Raw genomic sequence first — 12,911 nt, 5'->3', positions numbered from 1 at the left:
TACTGTTGGGCCACAAGTGAGAAATACTGACAGTGCCTTATTCTGGTTTAGCTCGAGTTGCCAAGTGGCTATCCAATTATTTTTTTAGATTTACTCTTGTTAATGTATTAATAGATAGGTCATTGAATATTACATACATCATTGTGTCCTCTGCATATTGTTGATATGCCATGACAAGGAAAGTTAGGGAGTTCTCTAATCATTCCAGTTATCATCTGAACCATTTTCTGCTCTTTCTGCAATACTGAAGTGGAAGGATAATGTGCTAAGAAGAAATTTGCTGCATCAAGTGTAGCTGAGACGTCCAATAGGATTAGAAGAAATGCTTGACCTTTTCTGTGCATTTGATAAACATCACTAATAATGTTTAACACAGGCCCTCAGTTTCAACACAGGGCCCTGATTTGAAACTGACTGAAATTTGTTCAGTGATTTAGGGCCAGATGTAGGTAGGGAAAAATTACTGAGTCGGAAATTGCGAGTCGTTGCGACTCGCAATTTCCGACTTGCTAAATGCAATGCAAGAAGAAAACCCGGTGACAATTTGCGACTCGCAAATGCCGTCGCACCGCAGATAGCGAGTCCGCTGTTTGCGAGGTCGCTTTTTGAGACCGTGCAAAAAACGGACACGCAATTTGCGAGTGGGTGTCGCAAATTGCTACTGTGCCGCAAATTGAATGCAGGTGCTGCTGAACACCCTGGAAAACACTTCCTGGCACATGATGATGACATCACAGCCAGGAAGTTTACAAATACACCTGGGAGGAGGGAGGACCACACCCATTTTCAACAGCTACACTGCAAACACACAGAACAGCAGCTACCATGGCAGAGACCCCAAGGAAGCGAAAACTCAAGTTTGCAGAAAAAGAGCTGGAGGTGTTGACCGAGGAGTGTTGTCAGCACCATGACCAACTGTTTGGAAGGGCAGCCCTCACCGTGCCAGACTCTGAGAAAAGGAGACTATGGATGGACATCCAGGAAAAAGTTAACTCCCTGGGTGTCAGCCACCGGAGCATCGATGAACTCAAGAAAAGGTGGTACGACCTGCGCTCCCGTACCAAGGAGAGGATGGCAGAGCGGCTCCGGGAGATGAGGGGCACTGGAGGGGGACCGTCAACATTACCACCAGCCACACCCCTGGAGGAAAGGGTAGAGGAGACCCTTGAGCCTGAGGCAGTATGCGGGATGGGAGAGCTGGAAACATCTGAGCCAGGACCATCAATCGGTGAGTACCATGAGACATGCATGTACCCCCATTAATGCCATACCCCCACCCACCTTGTACACAGGAGCATGCACAACCAAAATAGCTCCATTTCAGAGTAGCAATCACCAGAATGGTGCATTATGGGCAATGTAGTCAAGTAGGCAGTTGATAGGCAACAGTTTATTAGGAAGTTAATAACAGATAGTAGATACTGACAGTGTGTTACCTATGTCCCACAGGTCTCCCACAAGACACCCCCACCAGCCAAAGCAGCCAGGGGCCACTGGTCAGCCAGCAGCCAACAGAGGGATCAGGATCAGCCACCACTGCGACCTGCACCACCAACACCCTGTCCCCTCACGAGACACCAGTTGGCATATTGGTGTGTGAGCCTGCACCAGGTCCCAGCCAAAATGCCACGGTTGACGTCACAGAGCCTCCACCGCGTCGCAGGCGATGTGGGAATTCATCATCACAGCGGCAGGCAGAGTCAGGGGATGCCTCCATTACACATACTGAGGCCGCACTCCTACGGGGTCAGCGCCTGCAGACACAAGAGATCAGGAGGATTACAGGGGCATTGCGGCGCATTGAGCGCAATCAAGGCAATAGCACGCAGCTTGTACATTCTGAGTTGCAACAGATAAATACACACATGGGCGACCTTGCACTCTCCATGCGTCAACTTGTGGCTGGACTGCTAACCAGACAGAGAGTGCACGGCGTCGGGACAGGCAGCTGTTGAACCGCCTAGACAGAATGTCAGCATCCATTGTAAGGCTGGCCGTGAACACTACTGGTCTTTCTAGGCACACGGTCAGCCTCCAAGTGGACATGGGCCACTTTGCCAGTGACGTGGCACGTGGACTGGGCCGTCTCAGCCACGCTGTTGACTTAATGGAGGCACAGCAGGTGGCCAGGGGCACAGGCGACACGCCGCAAGATAGCGAGGAGGGCTCCACCGTCAGCAGTGTCTCTGCCAGTGACACCAGGGTGCTTCGCAGTAGAAGCGCAAGGCAGGGCACTGCTGACCCCCCAAGTACCAGCCATGCTGGCCGAGGTCCGTGTAGGGTTTGAGCTCCACACAGTCCTGGGGTTGGGGCACATGAAGTCAATGTGTCCCATTCCAGGTGGACTTTTACAGCCCCTGACCTGTTCAAAATGTATATAGTTTTTTTTGTTTGCACTAATTAAATCACTTGTTCTTTCCACTTAACACATGGACTCTTTGTGTGTGACATTAGTGAGTATGGTAACAGTTAGCACGTACCTTCCAAAGTATTGGTTTGCAATGTGTTCCCGTCTCAGTCTGCCTTGATTTGCTATGCTCCTATCCCCATGATGGCGATGTGGTAGCTCTTGCTCTTCATCCTCAGAATCAGGGACTTCAGGGGTGAGAGGTAGCCCACGTCTGGTGGCAATGTTGTGCAGTATAGCGCATGCGACAACGATCTTGAAAGCTGTTATTGGGGTATACTGGAGGGCACCTCCACTTCTGTGGAGGCATCAGAATCTTGCTTTCAGCAGTCCAAAGGTCCGTTCAATGATATTCCTGGTCCTCTTATGTGCACTGTTATATCGCCTCTCTGTCTCATTGCTGGGTGTTAAGTACGAGGTAAGAATCCATTGTTGTAGTGCATATGCACTGTCACCTGTTTGGCAAAAAAAGTACAATGTTAGCTGGGCATGGATGGTTTCCACATTGACCTGTGTGTATGTCTGCAAGATGTATTCAGCTCTACCTAGGAGGTATCCATCTCCAAACTCCCCACGTTCTAGGCATTGGTGTATCCCACTGTGCCTAAAAATGTAGGAGTCATGAGTACTCCCTGGAAATTTGGCAACCATGTCAGTGATGACATAATGGGCATCACATACCACCTGGATGTTGAGTGAGTGGGTACACTTCCGATTGCGGAACAGATATTCCAGATTTGCAGGAGGGCATATTTGTATATGTGTCCCGTCTACACACCCTATGACATGGGGGAAGTTGGCAATCCTGTAGAATTCCAACTTGGTGCTGTTGATTTCTGCCTCATTCCTGGGTAGGTATATGTATCTGGACATGTGTGTGAGTAAGGCGTCTAGGAATGCCCTAAAGAACGTGAGAGTAAACTTTGGGATACCCCACCTGCCACAGCAATGACCCCCTGATAGCTACCCGAGGCCAAGAGGTGCAGTGAGCATAGCACTTGCACATGCGTAGGGATGGCGCAGCTGCGCACAGTCTGGCGTTGTAGCTGTGGTTTGAGTAATTCTATTAAATCTAGTATAGCTGCACTGCTGAGTCTATATTTGTCATAAATCTCCTCCTCTGTTTGTTGGAAAAGTGTCTGCCTGGTTCTGTATATCTTCTCCTGTCTCTGGCTCCTCCTCCTCCTCTGCTGTGCAGCGTGGGCTCTCCTCCTCATACCTATCACATATATCTCCGCCATCTTGGGTAACCCAGATGCCTTCTGGGTCTCCTTTTATACTTTGGTAATGGTTACCACCTGCTCTGAGTTAGTGATAAATTGGAAGTGCAAAATGGGCTTTTTGCGACTAGTCGCAATTTGCGAGTTGCTATTGCATATGGTTTGCGACTCGCAAATTGCGACTTCCTTTTTGCGGGTCTCAAAATGGGGTCGCAAATTTTGCGAGTCGGTAATGGCTCGCGTCGCATTTTGCGAGTCGGAAATGGGTTTTTTGCATCCCATTTCCGATTTTGCAGGGTCGCAAATTGCGAATCGGGCCATTTGCGACTCGCAAAAGTTTCCTACATCTGGCCCTTATTTCCTTTAACGTATTGGGTCAATTAGTTCCCTACATGTTGTCCCATAATCTTGGCAATTAAATGTTGACCCCAGAAGGCATTATTGTTTTCACTGCTGTGTCAATTAACTTTAGGTTTGACTGGGATGGGTCTTGTGATTTCCTTGTTTAAGGAGTTGTGGGTTAGGCACAGCTCATGGTACTTGTTGATGTTATTTTTACTGAGTACTGGGAGAAAATATCAGGGAGCTTTGGCAACGGTTGATGGCCTTCTGGACAGAACCAGTTATGCAGGGACAGGTCTCTGAACTTGAAAGGCCATTTTAGAGAGTAACTGCCTAAAATGTACATTCTGGTCAATGGATGATAAGGTTAGAAGCTCCTATGCTTAAGATCACAGGTTTATTCTTGTTGGTTCTCATTGTATGTTCTTTCTACATAGATTGCCCTTTCTCTTTCAGAGTTCTTCTACAAGGATTGTCCAATAAATTGGCTGCTTAACAATGGAAAGTGCTATTTCTTTTCTCAAACCAAGCTATCATGGGAAAATAGCAGAACCAGCTGTCAGTCAAGTCAGGCAGACCTGGTCATCATCTCTGACACGAAGGAGCAGGTAATATTTTGCATAATGCTTTGACGTGATGGGTATAAAACATCTTCCCAGGTGTACTTCTACTTCGAAAGTGTTTTAGTCTGCACCATTGTAACCTCACTTGCATTCAAAGTGATTTTTCAATCAGTGTCAATCTATAAGTCAATTGTCAATCTATACGTTTCCCTACCAGCGTGTTTGTCTATCTTTTTAGCTATACCCATACAGATACTGTTGAAATAGAAGACCTTGAGCCTGATTCACAAAGGGCCTCCGCACTCGTGGCAGGGGCTCCACAGTCGTGGGGGAGTCTCCGCACTCGGGGCAAAATCTCCACAATGAGAATTCTTCCACACTGAGTGAACAGCAGCAGTGGAAGCTGCTCTCGCAGAAAGTCAGAGCAGATCCAAACCAGTAACAGAGGTACTTCTATAGGCAGCAAGAGAACATTTTCTCACACAGGAATATGTACAAGACATGAATCATCAGTGGTTAGGGACGGCCCCATGCACTGAAAGACCATAGGTCACGCACCTCCATTCGTGTATCTTCATATACACCTGGCTCTTGTCGCCCAGCGTTAGCGGAAGACTCATCAACTGATGATAGTTGTGAGAAAGTCATCCTCTTTGCCCTGATCACCCCCATTTTCTGACTGATACTGGTGGTTTCTGACTGTGTCCTGGGCTCTGCCAACCAGACCCAGGGCCACTGCTCTGTTTAAAAGTTACATGGTAATTCGGCATAATTACAATTGGCATTACAAACTACCTGTAAGCCCCTGGTATATGATAGTGCATGTAGGTTTAGAGCCCCAGCAGATTTAATACATTTAAGTGTGCACTGCTGTGTGGCCTCCTGTCATTTAAAAAGCCATCCCTGATTTGCAGGCTGCTTTTAAATGAGGTTTATATGCAAATTCGACTTTGCAATTAAAGGTACTTCTAAAGTCTTAAACTACCTTATTAAGGTCTCCCCTAGGTGCCCCAGGGGTAGGACGTCTTGTATCTCTAAGCAGGGACATTATAAAATATGTTTTATAAACCCTGGTGTGAAAAAAACTGTCAATTTTGTTTTCCTCATTGTAGCACATTAGATCCATAGGCTAACATAGGAATACTTCATTAAAATATAACTATTGACAAGGAAGAGCTAAAAGTGTCATTCAAAGACTTAAAATGATAATTGGAATACATCCAACAACTTGCCACTGTTTTATTATAACTATCACAGAAACAAGTTATAGAACTTGCTTTTCTGATGAGCTAAAATCCAGCCTTCCAGCAGCTCTTCTCTGATTGGCCAGCCTCTGCCAGGCTGAGCCAAGCTGTCTTAATGGGGTGTGGTGTGAAATGGCCTACATTGAGACAGAGGGACATCTGGAGGGTTGAGATATACAAACTGCAGAGCAAAAGGTAGGAATGGGGTTGGATAGCCAAACTGGTCTTCAAAGAGGAAATGACAGGACACAACACAGGCTCACCCTCACTTCCTACCACCCCAGTCAGAAGGGATCGAAGGGATCCCCAGTAATTCGATTAGCAGAGTGGCTGGAGGGGGGATATTAGGGAAACATACCCACACCAGTGCGACGGCTTAGCCAGATCTTATCCTTCAGGAGAGAGCTTCTCCATTTTGGACTTTAGAACAATATTGCTTTCTGGGGGAAGAAGATGCCACACTTTGGAGGAAGTTGTCATACTTCTGGGTGTCACCCTCCACCCCATTGGTCAGGGGAGCCCCCCTGCTTGTCACCCAGGAACACTGGATAAATTTGGTAAAGTTATCCAGAAACTCAGATCCCTGCCTGAACCTACATGGAGACGAATGACTGCCCTGCTGGAATCCTGGCCTGCACCCCAAAGGACTGCACTCTAGATGACTGCACCTGCTGTACACTGAGGAACTTTGCCTTGCTTCAAGAAGTGAAGGGGTTGACTCCCTGAAAGCAATAGGTTAACAGAGCTCCATCTGAACCATGTCCATCAAGAAGACCCCAGCTGGACAGACTCCTTTGGCCTTTCAAGGAATTGGCCAGGTGCATTCTGGGAAATGTAGTCCCAACATCCCAATGACCATCTCAGAGCATCTAGACCCATGGATTTGTGTTGTGACCCTTGGAGACCCAAAGGATAACTTCTGGAAGAAGATCCAGAAGTTTGGAGAAGACTGGAGAACTTTTGGTAAGAAGCTCCATAAGGTGAACGACCCGTCGACGAGAGTCAAGCCGGTGACATTGAAGGGTGACCTGGCCTGAAATCCAGGTTTTCCCCACTGAAGCGCTAGAGCTTTTGACAGTCGGTGAGCCTCCCAGGAGTTGACTGAGGCATCGCGCTGCATTGTCAACTCGCAACCCAGCCTGGCGAGGAGCCTCACCCTACGACAAGAGAAAAAGCACCAGAAAAATGACTAAGTCCAAAGTTAAAACTTTGATCGAGGCCTCTCGCTTAGTGTATCCAGCTTGGGCTCCATCGGGGTCAGCTTTAAATTTTGACTTGGTCCCGGTCAAGCACGACTAGATGTTCCCTGTTGGTGCTATTGGTTTTTAAGTACTACAAAGTACATTTGTGGATTTATTCTTAAAAAATTAATATCTCCGGTTCCCTACAATGGATTTTTGTTGTCTTGAAGTAATTTTAATCATATAAATATTTCTTATATTTATAAATTGGTGTTGGATTTTTATTGTGTGTTGTGTCTTACTTATTTAAGGTATTAGTGGTTTTAATGCTTTACACACCTGTCTCTTGCTCATTACCAGAGACGAAGGGTTGAGCAAGGGATTAATTTATTGAGACCTTGACTGTGATTGTGGCCTTATTTCTAGTAGTGAGCACCTACCAACCCCTAATAATAAACTACCTTTCAGCAACAGCATGCAAAAGTTCACCTCTGTACTCACCACTGACAGGCTGTTGCAGATGCCGCCTCTGCAAGATTTGCTACGACTCCACGATGCGACTAGTTGCAAGAAAGAGGGAGTGACTTGGATACGGAACATGCATGCAGACGGGTGTTACACCCCTTCCCTGAACTTAGGGAAATGTCCCATTTACTGGCTGCACAGTTGGTGACTTATGGGGCTATCTGCCATGTGTTAGCTTTCACATGGGGACGTGAACTAATAGAACCTAAGACCATACCCCAGGACCACTCTATGCTGGCATACAAGGGTACATGCAGGATTATTACAGCCCTATACACAGGGACAAGAGGCAGTTGCTATGGTCAAAGAATGCTGGATAGCAGACCCTCACCTTCCACTCATGAACAAAAAATGGACTCAAGCCTTTTTGCTTTACCCAATTCAATTATTTACATCAAACATACCTTACACCGCACAGCATGTCACGCATGTTCCCCACAATTAATCCAGGTTGCCCAAGATGCGGTAGCATTGAAATCACCAGCTGCACCAGATGCGAAGACCTGGCTCCACGTGATGCTGAGATGGGCAAAAACTGAGTCATCAGCATTTGCAGAGCCTGACACAGGGGTGGGACAAACCAAGGGATTACGATATGGGACATATGCATGCAAAAGCTACAAGTGAGAGTATTAGAGGCGAAAGACAATACAAGACCACCATATAGTGGGCAGACCAACACACATTCACAATGCTCTGACATCAGTGATGGATTAGGACACACCCACAGAGGGGGACAGGTGGGAAACCCACCAAATGTTACAGATACCACCCTAAACTGTACCCAAAGATTGCATGCTAACAACAAACTTTCTGCAATATGGATGCCCTGATTTGGAGGTCTCCTTGGTGAACTGGTCACCACAGGTGAAGATTGTAATGTATTATTATTACTTGACTGTTGTTGTATTGATGGCGCCTGGCATGCATACTTTATGAGCTCCCTCAATGCTCCCTCAATGCCCTTATTTTGTTTTTGTTTATATACTTAAAGACATTAAAAGAAAAAGAATGATGACCGGCTATTCTTTACAAAGAAAGTTGCATCTTCCTTCTATGTGTGGAGACTCTCAAGTCCTCTCAATGATAGCACAGTGCAGGAATGCCTGGGGAGAAGGGCAGAAAGAGAAGCTGCCAGGTCTTCACAAGTGGGTGTTTGGAGAGGTGTTCGGCATATGTTCACCACTAGGTAAGCAGTGATGGGTTTCAATGAGAGAGCAGCAATGGTGTTATTCTTTTAATGACACCCTCCATGGTTCCATAGGCTCAACACTCTGCTGCCAGGCACTCTAAAGTCTTTTGCAGATGTGAACCCTGCTGCAGTCTTAGAGCTGAGGACCACTGGAGTTGAAAGATGGAAGGTGTTCTAGCATTTATGTATCAGGAGCAGCCATTCACCAGGACACTCTCCACTTCTAACTTTTAGGCTGGCTTTCAAGCAACCTGAAGCTCAGGTTTCCCACCTACTAGGACTGCTTGGCCTGGAAGGCCCCACAACAGAGCCACCCCCTAGGTTAGGCCCAGTCCTTTTACAGAAAATGTGCACCACCGTTCAGCCTGAAGTCACAACCTTTGCTCCTTCATAAACAGTAGGCTCTGGACTGTAGCTTCCTTTCCACACAGTCTAACATCCGTGCTAGAACTCTGAGATCTTGTCGAGGAAAGTGAGCACTGAGTCCCAGGGCATTGTACCACCTCAGACAGGCTGACACAAGCACAAATAGTTGAGTTGGCGGACCAATGACTCCACAAAACTGTGCAGCAAGCTAGACTACATGGAGTCGGGAGGTGCAGGGCTCGGTGTAGTGTGTGCTAAGTCATAGACCCAATCATAGCCATTACATCTATCCAATCCTGTACCCTCGGTCTCGAGAATGTCCTGACATAGAAGAAAGACTACAACAAGTTTCACTTTTGTGTTCCAAAATGGAGTGCATTCTGTTGCAGGATGGTAAAGTATCCCTCTGTATAAAGAGGATCACTGGGCCGCACTTATACTGAATGAACACCTCATCAAGAATGCACAGGAGTGTAAGAATTTCTTTGGCCCATGACACATATGTAAAGCTTCACTTGCTTCCTGACCTGCTCCATATTTACTTTTATCATTGATTCTGTAGCACCCCGGGTCAGACTGGAAGCTTAAATGTTTTAAACATGTCCACACGGCAGTAGGACACAACTAGATGGGAGCTCTGGGTGCACAGTTGGATCATGGCAGTCTTCACTGATGTCAAAGCAGTACAGGAGGAAATGCCAGGATGGCCAAATGGCCATGATAGTCACCTACTACCACAGATGTGCTGAAACGTCACTACACCCAAATGTAACAAAGCAAATGGTGGGGTGTTTCTTTTCGCAAAACATATCTGTGTACATTTCTCTTAACATAGTCAAACGTGGATCCGCGACACATCGCTAGGTGACCTCAAAGAAGATGTCTCAGTGTAAATTACGAGCAATGTGCTAACTCTAGTGAAACTAACACAGATGTTGCATATCTGATGTGAGCTGGCCAATGTGAATGTGCTTTTACAGAAGTAGATATGTAGGCTTTTTTTTTAATGTCTTGGCTGCATTTACTGAGGACTAGCAGGTTGGAAACATTAAATGAGACCCCACAAGTGCACAATGTGTAGACCTGCAAGGCACATCAGTTTGTACAAAAAAATGAACATGCATGAGAGCATGGGAGGAAATCCATGATTTACAATAGGATAAAGAGTAAATGGAGGCAGTGTGTGGACAGTGAATTGCAGTGTCTGTGCGTGAAACCCATTTCATGCATATTTATGAGAAGTCTGACAAATAAATGAACTGCCCGTGTCTAAGCTAGACCACAAACATTCAAAGTATTCTTGTCTTTGTGCTCTCTTACAACATCTCTTACCTTTGCTCTCCTGCAGCTGTTTATCAGAAGCTCAAAAAACGCTTCCTTCTACTGGATTGGCCTGACAGATCAGGATCAAGTAAATGGCTGGAAGTGGGTGAATGGCTCTAGCTTACAGCAGCAAGAGGTGTAAGTCAGTCGCAAAACAATATAGCTTCAACGTTTATCTATTCCTAATCTATATAACAGAGTTTATATTCTTCTGTTTTTTTTACCTGATTTAACATAATTTGTATCCAAAGCAAATAAAGATAAAATCATTAATAACACTAGTCAGACCACCATATAAATGATTTAGTGGAGTTTTTTGGGACAGAAATATCTAGGTAGAAAAATAGATGGAGGTTTGAGCATTCAACCTTAATTGAATAATAGAGTAGGAAGAAGATTGGACACCATGGAGATAAACAAAATGTAGAGTAACAGTGAACACCACACAGGCCCATATTATAAGTGTGTTGGATTTTGGTGCACAAATAAAGGTGGGCTGGAATCTTTCATTATCAAGGTGGGCTGGAATCCCTGATTATAAAGGTGGGCTATAATCCCTGATTATAAAGGTGGGCTGGAATCCCTGATTATAAGCGGATTGGTGGGTGGTGGTTCAGGGAATGCCGGATCACTGTCGGTTCCCCAGTATTTATCAAGGGGTGGGCTAGGACTGGGCGCTGATGCTTCTTTCGGCCTACGTTGTCTCTAGCAGGTCCAATAATTCGGGGCCCAGAGACATTTGTGATTATAGTTGTTGGAACTGAACTTGGAGTTATCACTCTCAGGGAAACTCTCACGCAGAACGAGGGCCTAGTTGGAAAAACAAGCAGGGAAAGGAGTCCAGTAAAAATATGGGAACGAACCAAGAGGGAAATTAATTGTCGAGAGGAAATGAGGGAGATAGGAGGGGAATCAGTGCCAACTTAGTTAGCTAAATGGAATAATAGACTGGAAAAAGGGATGGGGAGACCTGGAGACGAAGAATGGATATATGAGCAAGAAGGAGGAATGTTAAAAACAAAACACATTCTCTGAAGCTGGGAGAGAAAGGATACAAATATGATGGACCCATCAACGGATCCTCAGACTGAACTCAAGACTAAGAAAACACAAGATATCCTTAGAGAGGCATAAAACGGTGATGTAACTTGCAAAGAAAACGGAAAGTGGCTTGAATTGCAACACAATAGTTTAAATTGAAGCACAGCACATAACAAAACATAGCGTTATTGTAACACATATCACACCTGGCTGGCCTACGAGGTTGGGTGTTATCACATTAGATTGACTGGAGGCAATAATTTTGGGGAAACACCATGTTGGTGACTTCTTATACATTGTAGAACAGGAAACATGAGCCTGACTGATTTAAAACCAGGGATGTGCACTCCTCGAAAGTCCCATCTTCAAGATGCAGTAGAGGTGATGCTCATTGGAGCTCAAGCCTTCATCCTTCATCAGGTATTCTTCAGAAGCTATCTGGCAGGTGCTTAAACAATTTAGGTAATTGAAATACATTTCTTAATCCTATGTTTCAGATTTTGGAACTGTAATCAACCTGATAACTTCGAAGGGAAAGAACATTGTGCTACAGTGGGTTCTAATGAAAATTGTGGATCTCCGAAGGACTGGAATGATGACAGGTGTGAAAAGGAATACAAATTCATATGCGAAAAAGAACTTGAAGATAGGAAGATGGATTTCAACCCGTGAAATACAGAGCTGGACAATGGATAACTTTTAATGTAGCGCTTTAATGTTTAAAATACGCAACGTTTATTTAGATACAAAATATTGCACAGTTCCTAAGGGGAAACAGGAGTTACTTTGTGAAAACATTAATGGAAATAGATAAGCCCAATTCTCAAGTGTATGAGAATGAGAAAGATTTTCTTGAATTAGAATTTGTAAATGTTTTTATTTGATTTGCTTTTTTAAAAAGGGAAATCTAAAATGCAATGCATTGTAAATAGCTGATAAATGTTTAAAATGAAAACGAACAGTCAAACCCATGTACTGCACTGGTGATGGTGGACATTATGGAGGAAGGGGTGTGAGTTGAAAGAAGCAGGCACCAATCAATAAGCTAAATAATTTACAATATTTGTGACAAGAAAGTGTTCTTCATGAAAAGTTATAAAAAATAATGCAATATAATAAAGGCTGTTATCCTTAGGCTGGCATTCTCAATGGACATCTGGAATGAATGCTCTTGGCACTCCCATGTAATTATGTCACATTCAAATTACCAACACCACGGACTGAAAAATAACTGTGGTAATACCACGTTTTCCCTTTGGAATGGAGAATGTTCGTGGACAGTAATGTTACTGCATGGATTCCCACATCTAAATTCTGAATTCTGACCAGTTCCAAGTTTCACCTCTTCCTTTATTAGAACAAAGCAAACTACAGCATTATTTTGTAATACCGATTGAAGCTGAAACTTCTGTTGCAAACCAAATTGCTATTAGAATGAACCTTTGAACCAGTTACATTGTCATCCAGAAAGCCATGGACCAGTCATCTTAGTTTGGCCGTAACTGGG

General features: G+C 44.9%; 1 protein-coding gene across 2 annotated transcripts in view; it reads left to right on the top strand.

The window, feature by feature from the left end:
- Positions 1–12,538, top strand: part of LOC138268174 (CD209 antigen-like protein E) — a 51,523-nt gene extending 38,985 nt beyond the window's left edge. For both annotated transcript variants that reach the window (XM_069217593.1, XM_069217594.1), the window contains exons 5-7: positions 4,426–4,577; positions 10,389–10,501; positions 11,902–12,538. In XM_069217593.1, coding sequence (XP_069073694.1) covers positions 4,426–4,577; positions 10,389–10,501; positions 11,902–12,076 — 440 coding nt within the window. In that variant the 3' untranslated portion in view covers positions 12,077–12,538. The remainder of the gene's footprint in view (positions 1–4,425; positions 4,578–10,388; positions 10,502–11,901) is intronic.
- Positions 12,539–12,911: the final 373 nt, after the last annotated feature.

Source organism: Pleurodeles waltl, chromosome 12 (assembly GCF_031143425.1).
Source record: "Pleurodeles waltl isolate 20211129_DDA chromosome 12, aPleWal1.hap1.20221129, whole genome shotgun sequence".
Lineage (NCBI taxonomy): Eukaryota > Metazoa > Chordata > Amphibia > Caudata > Salamandridae > Pleurodeles > Pleurodeles waltl.
This window is presented reverse-complemented; position numbering and strand designations above follow the sequence as displayed.